The sequence below is a fragment of the Bemisia tabaci genome, chromosome 4, assembly GCF_918797505.1.
Source record: "Bemisia tabaci chromosome 4, PGI_BMITA_v3".
NCBI lineage: Eukaryota > Metazoa > Arthropoda > Insecta > Hemiptera > Aleyrodidae > Bemisia > Bemisia tabaci.
In genome coordinates, this window is record NC_092796.1 from 9,212,738 (window position 1) to 9,237,370 (window position 24,633).

A 24,633-nucleotide genomic window follows, 5' to 3' on the forward strand; every position below is an offset into this window, starting at 1 on the left:
ACATGTATCAGAATATTTAACTTCGTACCTTGTCTAGTGGTCCCTTCAACAAACATTAAGAGACATGGAGGGGGAGACAGCCTTTGTTTTTGAAGGCATTCTCCCCCTCGTCAGCTTTGTTGATGGCAACGCGTGAAAGCGATGCAATGCTGTTTGGCTGTATAAGAAATTGCGTGCGTAAAAAATGAAGGCACTTTGTTTTTTCCTTTCATTCAAAGCCTTATTCAGGCTGGTTTAAAAAGTGTGAATTTAGAACCTCTCAGACTGTCAAATCTTATAGATCCCATGCAATTTTCACTCGCGAAAAAGGCGATGTTCTCTAACGATAGAACAGCCATTGAAATTCGCTAAAATTGAAGTTCTTGCACAATAAAATCGAGTATTTTTTTCTACTGACGATGTTGCCGTAAATTGATATCGATTTCGAAAACGTAGGAGTTTTCTTTGTTTGATAACTTAGGTTTCGCCCAATAAAATTGAAATTCTCTCCAGATATTGATCTTCCCGGAAATTTTCACCTTTTGGCAAATGTTGAATATAACGGTCCAAACTTTATACTTTTCACGTCTATTTGAATAGTACGACCGAAGAAAGGAAAAATAATAATTAACAAGATTGATTTTATTTTTCTTGTACGAAACTTATGCAGGAAATCTTCCTCGGAAAAAATGGTCTTTAGGCCTAAAAAAGGGTTAAAAAAGAAAAAACAAAAACAAAAAAACAAAAAAAAAAACGCTATTGTATTAGCTTTGCACGCTATTCAACTCTTCAAAATTAATCAACCACCTACCTAAATGCATTTTAGTCTCTATTGACTTACTTAAGTCTGAAAAAATATGTAAGAAAATAAAAAAGGAAATTGAAAAATGACTGAACATGCATACCGAAAATGATTCTAAAGAGGAAGATGAAGGAATAAACTAACCCATAAGACAATTTTCAGTTGGAAAAGTTTCGTGTCAATCTTTACAAAGTCAATGGTCAGTAATATGCCATCTTTTGGGTGTTTTATAAATGAGCATAATAGGATTAAAATAAACTTTACATAAATAACCACGCGCACTGTAGACGTCAAGTGTCTTATCTTGTCGCTTATCGAACGCAGTCAAGATCCGTTTGAAGTAAAATGCCGAATTAACCTCATAGTCTTTCCTTCTGATTTGAATTTTTAAGAATGTTAGGTATTTGAAAGTTGAAAGTTGTCCTGACGCTCATACGGTAATAATAGATACGTATGTTTTTTACGAAAAAAACCTAACTTCTCACTGTTCCTTATTTGTGTTCGGGAAATTTAATTTACATTGGAGGGGAGTGCGAGTATAAACACACCAAGTTGCGTAGTCTCGAAGGTAGTGGCGAGCAGGTAAGAGTCTTCGGATCGGTGGCGTAGCGTAAATTGCGACGTATCGATTAATATGCCATTTAAACCTGCGGTAAAGAATCGATTATTAAGGTGTTCACCTTGATTATCGATCATTTTCCATAAGTTTAAATGACCGATGATCGATACATCGCAAAACATGCCACGCCACTGGTCTTCAAATGGCTAAACATAAACATCAGCAGAAAATTGCACTCGTTTCTTAGGGAAAAATGAAATAAGGGAATGAAATTATCCATCAAATTTTTTTCAAAAATTGTTCCAAAAGCTGGAAATCAGAAAATCCACGAAAGCCTGAAATTTGTTGACTAATCAGAGAGCGGCACTTGTTTTGTGGTAAAAGGACTGAGATGGCAATAATATCACTACTTAAATACCACGTTCTTTGGGTTCTACAACTAACGGCAGCCCCCATGAATTTCTGAAGAAGTGAGAAGAGCGCGAAAACGCCTTCAATTTTGAAAATGCAACACGCACATTCGTGGAACACGAATAGTTGCATCAAGACGCCACAACTAGTCTGCCGTGCTAAGGAAAAACGCCGCATAAACCTTCAGACGTTGCCAAATCGCTAATTTATAGGAATACTTCTGAATATTTTTCGGTCAATTTCTTGCATAATTGTGTTTGTGACTTGATCCAAATTGTCCGAAAATGTCAAGGAAAAATATCCATAACTTTCCTCATAAATAAACATTTTAAGGGAAGAAATTTGGCAACTCTCGAATGTTCATGCGGCTTTCTCCCTCAGCACGGCAGTACTCGCCGATTTAGACTTCGACAGTCTAGAAAATCACAGATTTGAATCGTTCATTTTAAAAAAGATTTAAGGGCCCAGAAACTATGTTCCGAAAAAAAACACTGAGGCGTTTTAACAGATCTATTTTAATCTCTAAGATCAGAAATATTACAGCAATAATTAATTAATCACATTCTCATGAAATCTACGATTTAAAACAGGTCGATTATTACAGTTTCTTAGGTTTTCCTCGTGTTTTTATTTCTGACTTAGGTCTTCCAAATACTGACCGATTCAATTATACTAGCCTCAGTTATTCTGGCCTTGTACCACCAATTGGTAATACTGTCTTCTTGTATGGGTCCTTCGTTATTAGAGTGCAACAACTGGCGAATCCCGTGCGTCCTTGAAAAATTGAGAAAAAAGCAAAAGTGCCTTCAATTTTGGACATGCAACACGCGCATCCGTGGGACACGTTTGAAGAGATGAGGCGAGGCATCTCTGGATGGAAAACGGCTCTTGTCAATTTTCGCGGTCAGCTGTAGGGTACCCTGGTAAAAATTGGCGATAGAAGCTACGTTTCAAAATACCATAGGAGTTCTTATAGCCGACTAAAGAAGGCTATTGAAAATCATATAGCTGGCTGTAGAAAGCGGAGCAAATCATATAGCCGGGCTATACGAAGCTATAAAAAAGTATACAGTCGGGCTATAGTTCCTATCGCCGGGCTTTACACTTTATCGCCATTGGCTATAAAAGGCTATAAGAAATTGTGAAGAAATTCGTTTGCTTTGGAAATCATTAAGTTTGATACGGAACTACCTTAATATTTACAAAACACACATTATATTTTCCTTTAAAACACATTTTTTTTTTCATCAATTAAAATGAGAATAGTCCATACAGAGTGTGCAAACATTTCAAAATCATGAGTTGGAAAAACGCTGACTCCGCGAGATTAAATATTAGAGCCTAACACAAAGCGGAGCGGCGACGCACTGGCGCCTACAAACCTAACGGGGAACTTCACGCATTGCGCAATGCGTGAAGTATCCCTGTTAGGTTTGTAGGCGCTAGTCCGCCCGCCCGCCGCGCCGCAGCGTGCCACGGCGTCTGAAGCAACTATTTCACACCAGAGGTATTGCACAGTATCATACGAAATTGAAGGCGCTCCAACATATTAAGAATGACAGGCATCCTTCAAAGTACGGAGCTTTCCTCGCAAAATAAATCAAGATACTACGGCACAAAAAGAGAGCGGTAGTCCAAAAACTAACTAAGTCCTAGTATCCATATTTAGTAACGTTTAGCATAAACTTCATCGTCTGGCTGTTGCTTAATCGCCATCGGCTATAAAAGGCTATAAGAAATTGTACAGCCGGCTATACAGAAGCTATTGGAAATCATACAGCCGGCTTTAGGTCTATAGTATTTTGGAACACATATTCTACTGCCAATTTTTACCAGGGGTTTCTTCAAGTAAACTTCTTGTAAAGGAACTTCAAAAATCAGACTGATAAACTTCGGAAACTTCAAAATTCGATTGTAGGTAAGATAATTTCTGAAAGTTTTTCATGCTGATTCACCTCGTAATTTGAACAAGCCTCAAGGAGGAAAATTAAGGAGCTTTCTGTGGGATCCGACTGGCGGACACTCAAGATCCGCTACTTATCTGTCATTATCCCCCCTCCTTCCCGTCTTAACAAGTTTTCCCGCCCGACGAACGACGCCATCTAACCGCTGACTCACGATCAGATGTTGAATATTGACGGCAGGTAAACCGGTTCTTCCCATTTCTAAGTGTCTCTCCCTGGATTTGACGGGCGACAATGGCTAAAGAGTTAATGCAATTTGTCGAGGGGAACGCATGGAGCAACGAGGTGGTGTTGGGGGCGCTTTTGCCAAAAGGGTGGTGGGCCCCGTTGCCCCACACATGCAGAACATGGCTTCGGATATACACTGCTGGCACTATTGTATATTTAATGACCGGGATATTATGGTGCGCCTCCATTTACTACTCTCGACACTGCGGCCGTATTCCTAAAGGTTAGTCGTCATCTTGAAATTTCTTTTAAAATTGTAGTTACAATAAAATAAACTTATCTGAATTTTGGCGGCGGATGACTTAAAATTAGGGTCTAATAATCACGCACACTGTTCTTCGAATTGTGGATACCCGCTCTTCCGCAATTTCCGGCCACGACGACTAAAATCCACAAAATTCCCGAGCCTGTTGCACGGCACAGGGTGATCCAGGGATAAACGGCTAGACTGCAGGAACCGAAACACCCCCAAACCCCCTCTTTAAATTGGACTACATTTTGCAATTGGGAACTATAAATTCCGGCCCGGTTTAAAAACAACGTATGTGCCATTTGTTTCCCTGTGAACATACGTGTTTTTCAGATTAGACAGAATTTATGGCTCCAAATTGCAAAATGAAGTCCAATTGAGATTTCGATTTAAAAAAAAAAAAAAAAAAAAAAAAAAAAAAAAAAAAAAAAAAAAAAAAAAAAAAATCATTTATGAATTCAAGGCATAAAAGTACAAGGGAGTACAAATTTTCTTGAGATTTGGTTCGCAACCGTTGCCAAAATTCAGGAAAAACGATTTACTTTCCGAAATTTTGGGGGAGGGGGACGTAGCTCTGACTGGGGGGCACTTTTGGAAAAAAAAACTTAATACTTAACGAAAAATTTTAATTGGACCCATAGAACACGCTCCTGCAGTCTGGCCGTTTAACCCTGGACCACCCTGTATACAATAGGGTCTCGATTATCCGTGGATTATTTCGATGGCATTTTTTTTAATAAGTCACTACAATACTTCTAATACGATAAAATTTATGATAGATAATGTTTGCCAAAATAATTTTTTTTTCAGGTACCTAACTAGGTATTCATTTTCGACGAAATATTGCAAATATAATATGCTTGATGAGTGTTTCGATAGATTATTTCAAATACAATTTTTCCAATGATTTCTCCCTAAATAACTCAGTTTCGGATTATCCGCGGTGATTGGGATGGGAGCTATCGCTGATAATCATTGATGATTAACCATGCAGGAATCTCTGTGAGTATCTAGCAGTCTCATTCTTAAATAATAGTTGATGTTACTAGATTGATGACAAATACTCCATGGTTTGAGCTTGGGATGCTGACAATTAGACTTATGTTTTATTTTAATTTCAGAGGCTGTTCCTTCCATCAGGTCTATGCTTTTGCACATCAAAATTTCAATGCAGTCATTGCCATTTTATAGTGGTTTGCCGACTTTGATAGAATATGTGGTTGAGAAAGGGTGGACCAAATGCTACGCAAAATTAGGGGAGGTCAGCTGGGCCACTTACATTGGCAACACAATCACATATCTGATGATCATCGAATTTGGTATTTATTGGATGCATAGGTGGCTGCACACTGTCAAACCACTTTATACACACCTTCATGCATCGCATCACATCTATAGCTCTCCAGACACAATTTCCCCTTTTGCAGGTACTTGCTACTGAATTACTATTTGATACCTAGCAAATTTTCTGAACTAATGTTGAAAATGCCATAAATGTAAGAATGAATATCTCTTAGGTTTTAATAGGTACACATCACCTCATTTCCTTACATGCTCTTGACCCTTCAAATCTTCATTTCTTGCCAGAGCTGTTTCTAGAGAGTTCCTGTCAAACGGTTTGGATTCGTTAAGCATTCTGTTCAGGTGATGCAAGAGGAGGACACAACTGTATAATCTTAAAATATTTATACACATGACGTTCCTTGGTAGTTCGTTTTTTATAGGGTTTGCAAAACTTGACTCCTGCATTTTTAATTTGGATCATTTTTGAAAGGACTGCGTTGGTTCTGTGCTCTAGGTCTTGCATTCCACCCTTTGGATGGCCTCATGCAGGCATTCCCGCATCTTCCTGCCTTATTTCTGGTACCAATGCACTTCCCAACTCATTTGGCACTTTTCTTCTTTGAGGCTCTGTGGACAGCTAACATCCATGACAATATCCACGGAAGAGTGTGGCCCATCATGGGGGCTGGTTACCATGGCCTCCATCACACAACACACCGCAACTGCAATTATGGTCATTACACGGTGTGCATGGACTGGCTGTTCGGAACACTCCACACCCCGCCCGCTGACACCGATAAAATTAAAGGATTATCTGAATAGAAAAAAAGAGGGAAAAATGCAAAGGAATACAAGACTTATGAGTGGAAACATGAGATAGGAAACTTAAAATACTTCATCCTGATGATATGAATAGACTTTAGTATGCATCTGGGATGGAAAAATACTGATGTTCATCCAGACTGGATATATTAAGGGACAGGAGCTATTTAACACATCATCCTCAATTTACTCTAGGACTTATGTGTAGAAATGACCCCAAACTTATCCTCCATATGACTAAATTTAAGCTGAATTCATCTTTAAAATAGACGGGTTCTTTTGAAATAGGTGTCATGTGAATATTTCCAAAATGCTTAATGATGTCCATTTGTTTGTGAATGACTTCTACACTAACAATCTGAAGTTTAGCTTCAAATGAGTGGTTGAAGCCTTGAAAAAATGTGAAAAGCGATGCTAATGGCTACATTACTGTTTTAATTGATGATACAAAGAAAAAATGTTCAAGGAGATGAACTCAACTAAATATATTAAGAGGAAAATAGTATATTTATTAAAATGTGTAAAAAAATTAATAACAATGATCAACAATCACTTACCTGATAAAAAAAAAGCATAATGAAAAACTTAAAACCAGCATAAGCTGAAGTTATAAAAACAAATACACAGGTATTAACATAACAGATTTAATCCGTCATATGTTGAACAATTAAGAAAATATATATATTGCGCTTGAAACAGCATTTTACTCTTGCATAAGCATAGATACAGGCTATCATTGCTTCTTATGAATTGATCAGGCTAATAAATAAGCAAAAAAAGAACTTTGAGCTTTTAAAATCATCATAGAAGGCTGAAAGGTAACCGTATATAAACCGAAAGGTAAAAGTATAATAAGGGTACTTTTACCCCTAATTTGGCAGAGTGAATAAGCTGTCACAGTATTCAGAGGGGATATATTGGGGACAATACAGTGAACTTGCACAGGTATGGTAAGGTAGAAATTTCAAAACTTGGCGATATTTTTTTACTGTATTACGATCTGAAATTGATGTTGGAATTCAATTCAATGTCCAGTTCAACAAGGGCTGATGTTTATACAGTTACCTTCCTTGAAGTCAGATGCTCTGTAAGTGGAATTTTCCCTTAAGTCAAAATTTTTTGAGGTACCGATGAAATTTTCATAAGGGCAAAAAGCCCTCCATGTGGAAGTTTTCTCTAAGTGGAACTAACGATCTAGTCCCTATGCAGTTTGACTTGGACAAAAGTTAACTGCATCTGGTTGAAAATTAAGTTGGAACTCTAGCTTTACTAACGTAAAACAAATAAATTACTTTATACATACTTTATCTGCCATACATAGCAAAAACGTAGTGACTTCATTCCAGATGTGGCACATTTTTCTCGGACAAAATGTTCCACTACAAGAAAAGTTGCAAATGTACATCCTTTATCTTTCAGAATAACTGCATTATACCTAAGGTAATTTAAAATTTATATATGAAGGTGACAAGGCTTTCTTGGAATTGAGCATTTTATTAGAAAGATAATTTTAACGACTGGAGTGGAGTCGCAGCACTGTTGCTGTGGGTGGCAGTTATATACACTTTGAACCAGCGGGTAATAAAGTAAGTTAGGCAGGAGCATTATTAAATTGACAAAACTGCACATGCTCCTGTGCTAAATCTGCTGAGAATTGTATAGGTATGATATTCAATGTCAAATGCACTTGGAAATAGAATGGGATGAAAATAAAGAAGAGAAAAAAACAACCTATCATTAAAACGCCCTGATTTGAACTCTGCAGTTTACAGGAGCTATGCACAACCTCAATTTATGAAATACGTTCCTTTAAAAAGTATCTGAACGGAATACTGTTGAATTAACAGATATTTTTGATTTACAAAAATATAATTGGTTTATAAAGGTTGAAAGTGATCAAATGGAATGTTGTCGTTAGTTCAGTGTTTGACACCCACTGCAATTAAATCACACACAGTTTGGCTTCAGTGGTAGACACAGATTATAGAAGGTATTTTTTTGCCAAAAGCTGATCGGTTTCCACCCGACCCACCCATTATCTTGGATGGTTTTGAGATCCTCGCTCCCAACGTAGTGCGGATCAACAATTAATAATTTGATGTTACCTGTTTGATTGTTGAAATGCACTCCAATGATTGTGTGAGCTAGAACTCCGCCTCCTGTAAGAAAAATACAATTAAGTAAATAAATAATCGGTAGAAGAAGATGAAAAAATGCGTCATGGTATGATTGTGTTCTCAAGCTTGAGCATGTCAGGCGAAAGCAGGAGATGTAACTGATTCGGTGGTAAAACTATGCACGCAATTTCCTAGAAGACTCATGACTTTTAATTTCTAAGTTTCATTTGAACCATGTAGATCATATTCATCCTTGCCCTCAGCATTGTTTTGATGGTAAATAGCTGTTTATTGAGCGTTTTTTAAGGAGATTCTAAGTAATATAAATAAGGAAGTGATGCGCCACTGCATTGCGCTACTGTATAGTATGCATCTTTGAGGGGCAATAATTATTATAGATTATGATTTAATGCAAAAAGCTGATCAATAATGTGTAGCAACGTTAATGCTAAGTGGTATGAAATCAGATTTGTGAAAATTCATAGATCATACTACCCTAGCGGATGTTGCACATTGACTCAATGAGTAAGAGAGAGATAGCCTTATTATATATCTCTCTTACACATGGAGTCGATGAGCAACATTCATTATGGCAGTTTCTGATTTGAAGTTTCAATGAATTTTAAAAAATTTGATGCCATACTACTCAATGTTAGTGACAGATCAGTAATAAACGAGGAGACAAGAATAATTTCAATTCAATTCAATCCAATCAATTTCGAAACTTAAATCAATGTCCCAGAATCAAAAGAGTGATCCACATACCTATCATGATAGGCGTGCCTTGAGTTTTAAAGTGGTAGATCAATTCACTTCCTCTCTCCGACAGCTCTTCTCCTGAGTTGATGGCAATGATCCTACTGGTGACACCCAGCATAGATTCTAGACAATACGAAATTTCTGTGGACCCAATCCACTGCCTTGAACCAATAAAAGTCCGCGGTTTGTCTCCTATGTCAACCAGGCATTTTTGGATCTCTTCGTGTGTTGGAACAGGATGGTTTGTAAAACCTTGCAACCTGAAACAGACGGCAACAAAGGTATAATTTAAAATTCTGAAAACAAATTCAGACTGATGTGCTGCATGATCAAAAAAAGTACTGCGTATGCACTGCCAATTGAGACAGTCTTTCTTCAAGTCAACTCTAATATGACAAATTATTATCCTTACTTATTTCACATTATGAGCATGTTCGGCAAATATTTGTTTTACCACCAAAAACAGCCAATTTCTCACAACAGTCACCTCTGTCTTCAATAATGGAAGCCATTAAAACCCAAAAATTTCCCAAAAACAACAACTATGGTTTAAAATCTTTTGATAGGTATCACATTCACACCTAATTTTTAGAACCTCAAAAAAGCAGTTCCATCTCCTTTTATTGAAATTTGTGAGTTTTACTTTTGAAAGATAACCAATACAGGATTAGGGTGACTAAAAACTCATCACTACAGCTTCGGTCATCAATGTCAAAGACCCAATTTTACCGAAGCCTACTATCAAATCTTTCAATGCCACCGCTGGAACCTGATTTTTAAAACCTTAAAAATCATATGGAGTATTACAACCTTGAAACAAAGTGGCCTCAAATGGGGACTTCCTCTTACAAGCACCCGGGTTGCTACTGGGACAGAGCATGATTTTATTTTGTTTCCACACACGTCTTTTCTTTCAACTGGATACTTTCAATTGCGAACTGAGGGTATCAAAGGATAAGGCTGGAAATCCAGAAAAATAAATATGACTCGTACAAATGATATAATTTATCGGCTGAATTGGCTGTTCTAGATATATTAAGAATAAATTCATACCTAAACCAAGAAACTATGAGCTGCAAAGATCGGTACGCACAACCCCATCCATTGTCGTTGATTTCATCTTGCATATAATGGTGGTAGGTATACTTTCCATGAATTAATGCAACTTCGCCTGATTTCACTGAGATTCATTCAAAAAGACAAAATACATTAGTAATAGGGCATTTTTTCATGACAAGATTTTCCTAAAAATAGAAAAAAAGTCAGTTTCAAAATTTCAATAAATTCAAGACCCGCTGGATGGAGTGCTTCCAGGCAAAGATACGTCTATTCATAACATTAGACTTCAAGTGGTGAATGGGTCTCTCTGCTTTCATCATACACTAATGCTCAAAATAAGAGAAAAAAAGTACTAAGTACATATCCTGACTTTCTGGCCAAAGTATCACAAGCGCCATGCGACGTTTCAAAATTTCCGCCGCCATTCTATTTTTACTAAGGAATTTTTGGTTGAATCTGCTTGAAAATTTCACTGAATTTTATCAGCACGACAAAGAAAATTCAGCAAAATTTTTGGATAGCTACATTGAACAATTTCTCTATGAAAAAATTAAATAGCGGCTGAAATTTTTAAACGTGGCATGGGGCTTTAGATACTTTGGCCGAAAGGTGAGGATATATTGGTTATGTATTGTACGTAATTTCTGATAGGTAAATAGGCTGACTAAATACGAATTTTTCTTTACTCCTTTTTAAAACTCAACATAAATAAGGACTCAATTGTTGTTTCATTCCTTAAAAAAAATGTCACACATTCATTCCTTTTCCTCTTATTTATTTACTTGATTTCAAGAATACTAAAACCTTAAAAAATAGAAAATCTACCTCCAGATGATGGTAGCCCTTCATGAGGGTTAACTAGAAGCGAATTGAAGGATTTCTCTTTCTTCTCAAACTGATGAGCATTCCCACGCCTGAAGAACGGTTGGTTCGTTGGAAGGCCCAATAGTTTATGAAGTGACTCACGATAATTTTCTGAAATTAAAAAATAATTATACATGAGAATAGATGAATTAGCCCTGACAACATTGTGGCATTGTAAAAAAAATCTGTAAAGATCTTTTTAACTTCTGAGCTTCACATTTCTTTTTCTTTTCCAGTTGTAATGCTTTTTGGAGGAACTGACCTACATATTTCAATTTAAGAAAAGCCTCTATTCAAATGACACAATCGAAAAGAAAAATTCAGTGATCCTGGCTATATCACCCAGGAGGGTATGAGTTTTTAAAGTTACAAAATACTCTTCTAACAGTTCTAACGACTGGGAATGAAAAAAAATAGCCTCCCTTTGGTGCCTATAAACAACAAAAAGCAGCTACGATTCTTTGTAACTCAGGTCTACAAATGCTTTTACACCAATGAGGAAACATTTTCAGGAGGTTTGTAAATAATCTTGGGGAACACTTCAAAATATAGAGAGTAAAAATAACTTAATAGGACTAAGACCACAAAAATAAACATAAAAAACTGGAATGTTTTGCAACAAAATTACAAATGCATTTTCAACAGGATGATAAAAAGAAAAATTAAACAAAGAGTATTTGTTCCTCTCTATTTAATTAATAGAATTTTTTTTTTTATTTCATTTCCCTGTTGATGCACTTGTAAACCTTCCAAACCTCTCAACACCTTTCATCTCACTCATTTTAGACGTTTGCAAGTAAGCCAATTATATAAGTGCAAAATACAAATTAATAAATGAATAAAAAAAAAAAAAAAAAAAAAAAAAAAAAAAAAAAACCAGCAACTATTTATTAAACTTAGAGAATGGATATTACTGAAATAGTTGCACTCTACTTGGTATTTATCTGAAGTTTGGAAGAAAATGGGGAACATAATTTAAAAACCCTAAATCAGAATGACTACGATTAGACTGCATTCTTGATGCAAGAAAACACAAAATGTGACACAGCCATACTTACTTAGAGTGTCTTCAAGCACTTTTTCAGGGTACACGAGAGTAAAGAAGTGAGAGAGTTGATTGAGCGAATAATGATGCGTCACAGGGGCACTGGAGGAATTACGCAGAAGAGCTTGTTCGATTAAAGTGAGAGATCGACTAATACTGTCCACAAGAATATTTGATAAATGTTGGAGCTTTTTCTTTGTATGCACCATTGATAGAGCATCAATATCTAACCAAATTTCCAGACAGTCACTTTCATCTGTTGAGATAAAATGATATATTTTTAGAGAGGCCATTAAAAGTACTATTGAGTAAACATTCGTTTTCAAAAAAAAATTTCGAACTGCATGCTCGATGCATTGAACACAAGGAAACTATTATCGACGGTGAAACTGCTAAACCACGTATCTCGTTTGCGGTGTTTAAAAATACACGCTTACACTTTATTTTTTTGAAGTAGACCAAATCAATATCATTCCTTGAAATTTTCACAGAACTTTCTTCCCACAAAGAGGAAAAATCACAGAAATTTTCAAGACTGGACGTCCGGTAGTTTTTCATTTAAAAAATAAAGAATGACAGGAAGTCTGCGACGTCGCAAACCGAGATATAAGGGTTTGGAAGTTTCACCATCGTTATGTTTTTGACTCATACTTAAAAGCAACTTAACTATTCTGAGAAATTAATGCTTTTAATTTCATTTGTTTCAAAAACAAGTGTTAAAGTGCCTTGTTTAAATCTTACCAAAAGGTCCTTTGTTTCGTCGGTGCCGGAACTGTAATCGTTGATTTCATCCATGAGCAATAAAATACATGAACATGAACAATAAATAGAAAATTGTTGATACTAAAAAAAAAAAAAAAAAATTAACACTTATGCCTTAACTTACGTTTGGTTTGACAAACAGTAGGTGGATTAGATGGATGATTTTCATTGTCCTCTTCACTTTTGGTGGACCTTAAATACATTTTGGCGGTTAGTAAACCCTGCAAGCAAGCGAAAAATTGAATTAAAAAAAAAAAGTATCAGATACTCAGATAGAGATATGTGAATAGCCACAGGAGAAGGGACTTTAATCCATGGAAGCAGCATTTCAGTAGATCAATTCGTCGTCTCCCTCATGGAGGAACATATCATGTTTGTGCTGTTTCAGTTTTTGAACAATTTATTTTCTCCTGGAAGAACTGTAGCACGAACTTTTTAAAAAAGGTTTTCGTGTCTTTACTTACAAAAATGAAGAATTACCACTGGACATGGCAAATTCATGAGATGCTTTCCCCGCAAGAAAAATAAAATGTTGGGAACAAATACTGAACCAACGCAATCGAGATACCTTCCTTTGTTTGGGAAACAAGCAAATTTCATTAAGTAAAGTCGAAAAATTTGATGGACAATAATATGTTCTGCCAGAAAACTCTATGGTATCCTCAGGTGAAAATTGTAGGCAGTTAAATGTGCTAATTTATACAAAATTGCCAAGGATTTAGATACAACTATGTTCGACATCAAAAATGCATGGCATACTCATAGAAACAAGTATCTCAATTGCCACTTTTTGACATTTCTTTAAACTCGGACAGGATTAGTGGAAATATAAGTACAAAATGTACAGAAATTATTCTAGATGATGCAAAAAGAACACACAATTTTTTTTGCAATATAGAAGATCATAAATTTGTTGAAAAATAAAATAGTGTCGGGTGACCAATAAAATTCCAGATCAAGATGCACCAATTTAGATTTCATCCTTGCACCATTCATGGAGTTGGATTATTGTTAATGGCTTATGCCCATGTAGAATTTTTGATTTATCATTAATTGATAATGGTCTTACGAAGAGAGGAAAAAATAAAACTACAAAGTAATTATAAAAAGATTTAATTACTGTATTTGAAGGAGGTGCTGCTTTTCCTTTCTTTTTTGAGCTTGTACTACCCTCTTCAGTTTTATGTACCGATACAATGTCAGCTGCAGTTGAGCTTCCGCTTAAATTGGAGTCAAGGTAAGTATCACTTAGAAACACATTTTGGTCGGGGAAGTTGAACATCAGACTATCGGAGGAAATCTGCAACACACAAAAAAACCCTGATGAGATCAAATCATAGGGAGAAACTACGGAGTTAAGGGTTAAAAGTTCATAAATAATACTCTCAATAAAATTTATTTTTTCATGTGGCCAATGCTGCATACCTAGATGGTGCACTGACTTCATCTCAAAATGTTTGGTATCACTATAGCCACCAATCTTCATTTCAGAATAGACTTTTGTGTTGTACTTTTATTGAAAGTTTTTGAGTGGAGGAAACCTGATTAAGTAACTTAATGTGAATCAAAATATCAAAATTTCGGTATTTCTGGGACTTTTCTATAAGTGATATTTTATAAAAAAAAAAAAAAAAAAAAAAAAAAAAATCGGTACATCAAGCATAATGCTAAGCCGACAAGAAATACCAGGGAGTCTATTAAAATGGCTGACAAAAATCCGATACTTTTACAGCACTTTTTCAGTACTTTCCTGAAAATTTTTGGACCACCTAAACGGAAAAAGTTAGTACTTATTCAGTACCTACCTCTAAATAGCGGAATTTGGATAGGTAATTTCGAAATTTACGCGAATCATGACAAAAAATGACTCATCCGTGAAATTTGAGGCTCATTGTTGCCCTGAACATGCACTACCTGCACAATCGAAATTGAGCACATACTGAATGAATAATCAATCCGCAACGGACTACATACATTACAGGCTGTCTAGGGAAACATGAGTGGTATGAAGCAAAAAATTCCAGACCTTCTTGCGGAATTTCCTTGCTTTTTCAGTAATTCCTGGACCACCTCTTGAAAATCAGTCCTCTTTCCAGATTAGTGGACACCCTGATATAAAGAACAAAGCAACAATAAGCAAGAGATCACCTTTTTCTGAAGATCAGCCATTCGGTCATTAATGGACTGTTCTTTACTTCCACAAGTCAATGGCAACTTGGAGCAGAGCCTGATGGTTAAAAACTGGTTTTTTATTTCCTTCTCCGACAGAATTTTATAGTTAACAGGATTCAGAATTTTACTTGCACAACAGTACAAACTGATGGTTGATGGACCAGAAGTGCTGACATTGACAACAGCGACAAATGGTGAGTCTGTGATAGAGACGTCCTGGAACAGTCAAAAAGTTTTCAAATTACAGTTGTGTCTCCTTTAAATGTTTCTCAAAATAATGTTTTTCTAGAGACAACTTTCGTTTCTTTAAATCTTAGTCAGTCGCCTCTCCTTACAGCATATCTTGAAATGATGTATTTCCAGAAACAATGTTCATTCTACTTTTATTTCCCTTTCAGAAACGTTAGAACAAGATACTAATGTGCTTAAAATATTGATCAAAACAAAAAGAGAAAATCAATTCAATTTTATGTTTTACATAATTTGTACTTTATTTTATTTTAAAACATACTTAAATAATTTTTCTAAAAAATTAGTGGTGCCAGATTTTAGATTCTGAATTTTACAGAGCTAAGGTAACTTTCTCCGTAAATTTTTGCTGATATAGAAAATGAATTCTATAAACATACCTCTACTGCTTTGGCCACAAAAGAAGCTTGATCATTCTCGATACTTGCATCTGACTGAAAAGAGACCAACCCACAGTAGTCAATTTCAGCGGGATAGTGTGGTTGAGAGGATCCGAAATTGTTTTTGCTGCTCCCATCATCATTTCTGCTGTATTCCTCAAAACTTAATCCGAGAATAAGAGCTGAATTGTCATAAAATATACCATACAAAGATCCCACACCATTTGTTTTGACAAATTTTAGCCTCTGAAAATGAGATACAAGTACTTATGTAAAGTGTTATTAAAAGTAAGAGTTAAAAATTATGACTTACTTACAATGACTAACATTAAAGTTTGTTGACAGAGGATTCAATTGATTCACTTTGTCAATTTCATCATGATACATGGATGTTGGAAGGAATAGGCTATCTGTAGGAAGAGATTGATAGATTTTTCGGCTGCTATAAGGCTCAGTAACTGCAATGTCTGCTGTTCAAAAGAATATTGTGTGGCATGGTAGAACTTAGCTCATTCCTACTAAGTAAACTTAAAAAATTGCTGAAGGCAAAAATGAGAGGTAATAAATTCAAATAAAGTGTGAGGAAAGAGAATAATAAGAAAGGTAAATCAGGAGTCAATTTGGTCTTCACTTATTCTAATTTCAGACCAACTCCCTTTCAGAAAAACAATTCTGCCCCAGAACTTATGAACGATACCTGCTAGAACAAGTAATTCTGATTTTAATTCTACCTCATCCTACAGCCCAGATGGCAAATAATATTCTCTGCACATGAGAGTAGGTGGAGAGGTGGCATCATGTGAGAAGTTTATAAGGAGCATTGTAGAAAAGACTGTTTTGATTGCTGGAAACATTCGGTCGTTACGTCCCAACACTTCAGCTAATAGCGAGAAGGCAAGTGGTAAATGACAATGAAACTTGCATCATTGCTGATGAAGGACGTACGATGAGTTACACTAGGAGGCGAGGGCAACATATCTTGACGGTTCAATTGAGGAGGAGAGGAGAAAGTACAAGACAAAAAAAAATTATGAAAACGTCAGCTTCAAATTAAACTTCTTTAGAAGATTTACATAATAAAACTTACATCAATTAGTTTCTCTGATAGATAGGTCGTGGGAGGCATTACTGTTAAACTTTCAAAACGAGAACTTCTGGATTTGAAGATGAATTTGATAGAGATGTGACTTAAAGTTGCGAAAAATGCGCAAAAGAATACCAGATTTTACAAAACTCAGGAAATTTGAACAAACATAACCTAAATACAATGTGTACATTTTTTACAAGTTTGTCAATTTTATAAACGTAAACTTTTTTCCTCGGGCGCCGCGCCGCCGCATGGAGCCATTACTCGTTTACGGGTTTACTTACGTCCACGGGACGCGGCATGCACGACTTAAACTTGTACTGTAAAATTGTATCAAAATTTTATTTTATCAATTTATATTTGAGCTATAATTAATATTATTATTTGTAAGTAGAAGTCAATCCCAGTTTATCATGCATGGGAAGACTTGAGTTGTGTAGACAGCAACCTTGAACATGAAACACTGTTGTCAGGTTGAAACCAGTAAACTTTCAAACTAATTAATCATTGAAGAAGAAACGTGATTTACCATTTATTTCATTCACATTATTCAGATTCACGCTCCAAATTTTACCGAAATTCCTAGTTTTCCCTTCTTCACCCTGCAGTATTTGAATAATTAAAGCTTGAATATCTCTTTCGTGAAAATTTATCATAGCAATTTGACACCAGTGTTCAGAAACACGTTGCTTGCCGTCCCTTTCGGAGTCATTTTCTTGTAAACCTCTCTTCCACCTGGCAGTAGTTGATATTGGTAAGTTAATTTTAGTTTTAAACGTTCCTGTACAAGACTTTTACCTACGAAACTTTTTTCTTAACTCTCCTCAATCCATGATTTTATTTTTCCTCTCCCGAAATCATCTATTTGCCATTCTCGCGCCCCAAAGTTGGAACGCACGCGGGCGGCGTAAGCCTAAATTTTGCCGTGTTATTATCGGCTTTGCACCCTTTCTGTCACTTGATCCGTCAGATAAACTACCACTAATTTAAATGATTGTCCAATTTCTCTCTATCACGTTTTGAAAATAAATGTATGCTGGTCTCAGGACATTCTCTACTTGCTCAGATCGTTAGCATCTTGGCGAGCCACATTCCCAAGCCATCAAGTTGTTTCCCTCTCTTACACACTACTTTTTGCTCAATCTATTTCCAGAACCCTTTATTTTAGGAGAAAACAATTGCACATTATCGCCTATCCCTCGTGTACAAACACCCATCCAGCTCTAATGACTGACTCATTTTAAAATTCTACATGTTTTTGTATTCTAACCTCAAATCCACTGCAGAATGCCTCTGTCCAACGAGCATATCCACCATTCATTAAGCTTGCCATTTTGTAATCTTCTTAAAGCCAATTTAGATACCATTTTATGAGGTAAATTCGAGCGGTAGTTGTTATTATATCCTATTTTGTTCACACTCAATGCTTTGACACTCCTTGGAGCTTCATGCATAGACATGATGCTGATCAGACCTATCTGATGTCAGAACTTGAGCCAGTCTTCAATCCATTGTCAATCTGCGCCACACGTTTAATTCACACATGCATTCCGATAGCACCATTGTTGAACGATGAAGTCATGTTTAAGTCATATTTGAGTCTGCTGTGTATTTGCACTGTGAGTAGATTGTTATCTGGGCTAAAAGCGCACAGCCAAGTTTTGCCTCTATTGCTTTTCGTCTGAGTTTCATTTGTGTATTCCTACCGGTAAACACCTATCATACCCACTTAATTGGTCTTTATAATTTTTTTTTTTTTTTTCAGGTGAACAATGGGTAGGGTTATCCGTTCACAGAGGAAGGGAGCAGGAAGTGTCTTCACAGCTCACACCCACCACCGTAAAGGACCAGCAAGGCTCCGAAATCTAGATTATGCTGAAAGGAGAGGTTACATCAAAGGTGTCATCAAGGTACATTGTTTTGCTTTTTACTTTGGGTGTTCGACCCCTTTTTGAATAATTTAATTTTTCACATGCTTGCGTGATTCATTTTCTGTTATGTGTGCCAGAAGATGAGAAATGTGAATTCCAATAAAACAGGGTTTAGTAAAGTTATGCACGCAAGGGTGCATAAGTTGATGACCAAAGATAGCTAAAAACCTGTCAAAGGAAATCTGGTTGATTTCCACTGGCAGATGTTTGTGCCTATGTTGATCGCTGATTTGTAAACCTTAACATTTAAGAGCTGAAGATAGAGTGGCGAGCAGTTTACTTCATTTTTGTGACAATACAGAGTGTAGAAGTGTACGGAATCTAGCCTTACCAAAGGCAAATCCTGATTTTTAGAGGCTTTTTTTTTAAATGACCATTTACGGATCCAGCAATTCGGTAATATTGATTTTTCTCCATTTAAACACACGTAAATGTATCGATTCTTGAAGGGGCCAGGTGTTCCAGCACAAATTGATTATTAATAAAGGTTTTATTGGAGGAAAATATGTGTTGCCAAATTGCTGGATCCACCTTTGTTAATGACAAATCTCAAATAGCCCCAACTCAGTTATGTTTGGTTTCTTGCACCCTATTGTTCAAGAACACTCCTCTATGTTTTGGAATGATAAGCTCAATTTTGAGTCTTTGTTGGACTATGGTCCCTTTTCCCGTAGTCAAATGTGTTTTCTTTCCACTTTTTTACACTATTATTGTAAAGAGAGAATGTTGTAATTGCTCAACTATCAGAATCAGCAGGTCCCCCATTTTAAACTTCACACTTTTACTCTGAAGCTCTCCTAAAAAGTATGCACAGTCTTTCCACTAATCTTTATCGCCATGTGGATTGTAGAAAGCTCATGAAGAATTTGTAAAATTCACTAACTTTTTTCATTCCATTTTTTGTTTGTCTTTTTAGGACATCATTCATGACCCTGGTAGAGGTGCACCCCTTGCAGTAGTTCATTTCCGTGACCCATACAGATACAAGAGGAGGAAAGAATTGTTCATTGCTGCTGAAGGAATGTACACAGGACAGTTCGTCCATTGCGGTAGAAAAGGTACAACAATACATTTCTCAACACTTCATCGTGAATTACATCATGCTCTTTTAGGACTGGGGAATGAAAAGAAGAGACACATGTCAAATCCAAAATTGCACCATTCAACAGATATTTACATGCTAACCAATGGGCCAACTGATGATTGATGCAACCAGACTGATGTGACTTTTGTCTTGTCTTTTCTTTCCCCAGTTCCAGAATATGTAATGTCTTAGCAATCTAGCGCAATTGATCATCTTGTTGGGGGAAAAAAGTTCACAAACTCTAACAGAGCTCACCGTGCAAATGTCTCAGTCAATGCATTTTTCCAACTTAAAACAAACATCAAAATTTCCTTTAAAACGCAACTTAGTAAGCAAGATAGTCAAAATGTTGGATGATAGACATTCGTTAGTTTTTACTTGAAAAATTATGTCACTTGAGATAGCAGCTATTCCAGTATTGTGTGAGGCTATGGAATTCTGGCGGAGTGTCCAAACCAAATCATGCCTTTTAATCCCCTTTGCTCTGAGACTAAATTTTGTTTTCTGAAGTGGCCTCACTGTTAATGCCAACTCATAATGCTGTTTTTTATATCCACATAATAAATTTAAGAGGAAAAAAATTGAAATGGATTCATTTGCACCAGAGTCCATTCATCTATAACATCAACCCATTTGCATCCTTCTGCTGTAGAAGTAATTCATGGATGGAATTCAGTTAAGTAAACCTTTCTTTTAAGATATTCTACAATGCCTTTGTTACTGATACTTTTTACTGTCGTCACTGTTAATTACTGATTTATATTTTATTTTTTTATTTAGCTAAACTCCAAATTGGAAATGTTATGCCCCTTGGACTCATGCCTGAGGGTACCATTATCTGTAATTTAGAAGAGAAAGCTGGCGACAGAGGTCGCTTAGCCCGAGCATCTGGTAACTACGCCACTGTTATCGCTCACAACCCCGACACTAAACGCACTAGGGTCAAGTTGCCCTCAGGAACGAAGAGGGTTCTCCCATCCAACAACAGAGCCATGGTTGGTAAGTATCCTTTTCATGTGAGTCAATCAGAAGAATACTCGCCTTGTATTATCAATGGATTGGATTATGAGCTCAAAATGACAACTCTCGGTTTTGTTAAGCTGTTTTCCTGGTAATTTTTTTTCTATCGGCTCTTCAGGATGGGTTTTCATCGTTTGCCATTAATGTTTTTGAACTTCCCAGAAGCCTTGTCCAGCCATCATACATTTGCCTGCCACCCAAAATATAGCAAGAAAATTGATGTTTAGGTGGAAAATATCTTTTCTTAATGGATACTTTTTGCCTCTTGAAATCTTAGTACAGTTTTCAAAGTATTTTACAAAGTTCATCCAGGTCCTTGATTTTGATTTTCTAAAACTCCTTAATTCTGATCTTCTCCTTAATCTCTATTCTCTAATGATCAGAATTTCAAGTGACTACTTGAACAAAATTTAATTTGGATAATTAAACCATGAAATTCACTAGGAACTAGAGAGAAACCGAGGACCGGAAATCGATTTCTGTCGCCGTATTGATGTGTGGGAGTTCTAAGTTTTGGATGTTTAGATAGTTTCCAGGAGAAATTTTTCCCTCTCAATTCACACACGAAAGCATGAAGCGCCCTAAATAATTCATGGAGTTTGGAAAATAATGTGAACCTTGAAAAAAAAAAAAAAACTTGCTTAGGATTTAGAGTCAATGTGATGCAACAATCTTCTGACCGTCGGCAGCTAGTGTAAGCTATGAATATACTAAATTACTATTGTTTGATTTTTGCAGGTGTCATTGCCGGTGGTGGTCGTATTGACAAACCTATGTTGAAAGCTGGTAGAGCATATCACAAATACAAGGCCAAGCGTAACTGCTGGCCCAAGGTTCGTGGTGTTGCTATGAACCCTGTTGAGCATCCTCACGGAGGAGGTAACCATCAACACATTGGTAAAGCTTCAACCGTCAGACGAGGAGCCAGTGCTGGTAGAAAGGTACGTATTTGTTTTTGTTGTTTTAAACCCATGCTGTTTCTAGTTAAATTAAAAGACCTTGCACGAAATACCGAAAAATTTGGCTCAAGCCAAATTGCGATACTTATCCATATGATGTTCCGTAGCACCATCAGCTTTTAAAATCCAAGATTCTGTGTGCCTATGTCAAGGAAAAGTAAGGCTGATAAATGAAGTTTTGGGTATTTTTACGCACATATTATCCAGTAGAAATTTTGCAACATCTTAATGGTGAGAAAAAGGAGGCTATTTTTGCTGGCTGGTAAGATGAAATGGATGAAATACTCACATCTAATTCCGCCAAATGATAGCAACATGTTGCACAGCATTTAAGCATCTATAGCAATGATCTAATTTTTTCATCAGAAAAGCTCGGGAAGAGAGCCAAAAATTCGCCATTTGGCATCGCAGGAAATTCAATTTAAAGGCCCATTATGCTCAGAAAGTCAAAAGAAATCATTATATCAAATGATGCTGCAATTATGCTGGCGCCAAATTTCTTAGTATTATGTGCATAATTCTTCAGGGTAACAAGGAAAGTTTAAGCATATAAAACTGTTATAATCTTACAACATTTTCATTTTAATTCATCAGCCCCCAACATGTATACTAGAGCAGCATCGTATTTTGAGACAAATGTCAATATCTGATTACCTCAGAATCAGCACCACTCAACAGGTTAATACATGCAGTCAAACGGCACCACTGATGAGTTGTGACCTAAACAATACTTGACTTTTGTCTCATCATACGATACTTCTGCTCTACAAAGGCTTTTAGAACCTCTTGTGGTTTAGACATTAGACAAAATCAAACTTGGATGAAATGGAATGCTGATTGTCAGTCAATATCTAATCCATTGAAGACTTGCAACAGAATTCAGTGTTAAGTTCAACCAATTTGAGTCAAGTTCATGCAAATCTAGCAAGTCACGACCCTAAAGAGTTGTAATGTCAGACTTGCTTTGGAAAAATATTAGGTGACAGAGTGGTGTGGTACTGATCGGCACCAAATTTGAAGTCAGGTGGATACGATCTTGAGCTTCTTGAGCACAGATTCGTATGGAAAATTTTGAAAACCTGATTGATCAGATTCCAAGCCAGCATCAATGAACTTGCTCACGCATGAAATGGCAAACACGTCTCTGACGTTCGAACTCTTCTTCGAGACTTCACACCAAACACACTGTATGAAGCTATCCCAGCATGTAATTTACTTAGCTCTCAATTTCAGTAACCATAGAAATTCTCAATTATTTTCAAATTTGAGTGCAGTATCAGGTTGACAATTATTATCATCCTCTGGTTACCAAAGAAATCAGTGGAGACCAATTCAGTCATGAGTATGTTGTATATCTAAGCTGCTTTTGTGTTTATTCTATTTGAATGATCTGCGAAAAATTAACTGCAACATTTCCTGTTACAGGTTGGTCTCATTGCTGCCAGGCGTACCGGAAGAATTCGGGGAGGAAAGGTCGAAAAGAAAGGAGACGAATAAACTGTTTACTGTTTATACACTATTTTTACTATTTAACAATAAATCCTTTTTTTTTATTTTCCAACTGTATTTCTCTCCATTTCTTTATCTGTAACTTCTGAACATTAACTTGAGACCAAAATTTTGTGAGGAAGCTCAAAGTAGATGGCTTAATGCCATGGTCATCCAAGAAGTTTCAAAAAAAGAACTGATATAAACCTGAGTGTAATCAAGTACTTACTAATTCTGTTGGCCGAAGGAAGGAATAGAAAAACCCACTATGATAAGAATCAGTCGTAAGATTCTGAACACAACTCTGTAGTGCTTACCTCTTTCCTGCCTCTCATTATGTTGTTTCATGCTCTCAAGAAGCAGGCATTTTAACTTCCATGTCTTATCTAAAGCTATCGAACAAAAATCGAATCAAAAAACCTAGCATTGGCTCATTAGTAGAAATTAGACGCTTCTGTATTCATGCAAATTGCTAATGTCAAGAGTTTTTTAGTACTTACTAAAGAACGCATTTGAATACCTGTAATTAATTAAGCCATTTGAACAACAAAGAAGTTTTATGAGACTTTAAGAAAAATGAAATATCAGTCATTTTAATGAAGAAAAGAAAAAAATCGAATCTGAATTTTCTTGTGAGAAAGTTGAACATTTGATCCAAGTCGTTCGCCTCAACATTTCATAGAGTTTTTTATGATCTCAACTTTCATGTAATTTTTCAAATTCATAATACGTTTTTCAAGATTATATAAGTAGCACATGACCCCTCTATTCTAATTTTAAATTAAAGGATGTCATATTTGCAAGCCAATGCCAGCTTACTATGATCGCAGTCCAGGTTACTGCTCACCAGAGTGTGCGAGAAGTTTCTGCCTTTTTAAGTTTGGTTTTTGGTGAGGAGCGAAACCGAAAAAAAAGCCTTGGTGACGTATTTTGGTCTCCTTAGCAGCATTAAGGGACCATCTCCATTGACTGTTGGTCTGAACCATCAGTGCATTGGCACTCAGTCATAAGGTGCACATCATCCAACAAACCGTGGAAACTTTCTAAGGAATCAGGAGTCACCACTCGTAACAAATCTCAACAAGAAATAAGTAATAATAGAATATTTATTGAGTATTTATACGCCACTGATAGTTATTGAACTGATATGATACCTATGCCTTTGGGACAAGCCCAATTCACATTTCAAACAACTTTTCCTTCGACCATTTAATGGAAACTTTTCCTATTTTAGTTACCTAGTAAAAATTTTCATCGAATAAAATTTGATGAAAAGTTGAACCATGAGAGTTGGGCTTTATAGTCACACAGTTAGGAACTACTTTCTTTTAAGATAGGCACTGACATATTGACGGGGA

At 36.3% G+C, this 24,633-nt stretch overlaps 3 protein-coding genes across 4 annotated transcripts; 2 read left to right on the forward strand and 1 right to left on the reverse strand.

Annotated features, from left to right (window-relative positions):
• The first annotated feature begins 1,154 nt into the window (after positions 1-1,154).
• On the forward strand, positions 1,155-6,584 carry LOC109032888 (uncharacterized). Of its 2 annotated transcripts, none has more exons than XM_072299272.1 (4): positions 1,155-1,363; positions 3,724-4,166; positions 5,315-5,620; positions 5,992-6,584. In XM_072299272.1, exons 2-4 carry the CDS (start codon positions 3,950-3,952, stop codon positions 6,297-6,299), a joined length of 831 nt encoding a protein of 276 aa, XP_072155373.1. In that variant the 5' UTR covers positions 1,155-1,363; positions 3,724-3,949; the 3' UTR covers positions 6,300-6,584. The 2 variants fall into 2 exon arrangements, with proteins under 2 accessions (XP_072155373.1, XP_018900768.2); XM_019045223.2 differs by having other exon boundaries at positions 1,156-1,363; positions 3,896-4,166.
• Positions 6,585-6,785: 201 nt separating this feature from the next.
• Positions 6,786-16,960, reverse strand: Ufsp2 (UFM1 specific peptidase 2). The gene is made up of 10 exons (XM_019045213.2): positions 16,794-16,960; positions 15,707-15,952; positions 15,054-15,293; positions 14,026-14,205; positions 13,030-13,126; positions 12,157-12,399; positions 11,060-11,209; positions 10,229-10,355; positions 9,182-9,435; positions 6,786-8,458 (listed from the first exon to the last, which is right to left on the reverse strand). The coding sequence occupies exons 1-10, from the start codon at positions 16,830-16,832 to the stop codon at positions 8,247-8,249; spliced, it is 1,788 nt and encodes a 595-aa protein (XP_018900758.2). The 5' UTR covers positions 16,833-16,960; the 3' UTR covers positions 6,786-8,246.
• A 390-nt stretch (positions 16,961-17,350) lies between these two features.
• RpL8 (ribosomal protein L8) lies at positions 17,351-23,353 on the forward strand. The gene is made up of 6 exons (XM_019045214.2): positions 17,351-17,547; positions 18,559-18,703; positions 19,641-19,782; positions 20,589-20,807; positions 21,567-21,769; positions 23,213-23,353. The coding sequence occupies exons 2-6, from the start codon at positions 18,566-18,568 to the stop codon at positions 23,282-23,284; spliced, it is 774 nt and encodes a 257-aa protein (XP_018900759.1). The 5' UTR covers positions 17,351-17,547; positions 18,559-18,565; the 3' UTR covers positions 23,285-23,353.
• Positions 23,354-24,633: the final 1,280 nt, after the last annotated feature.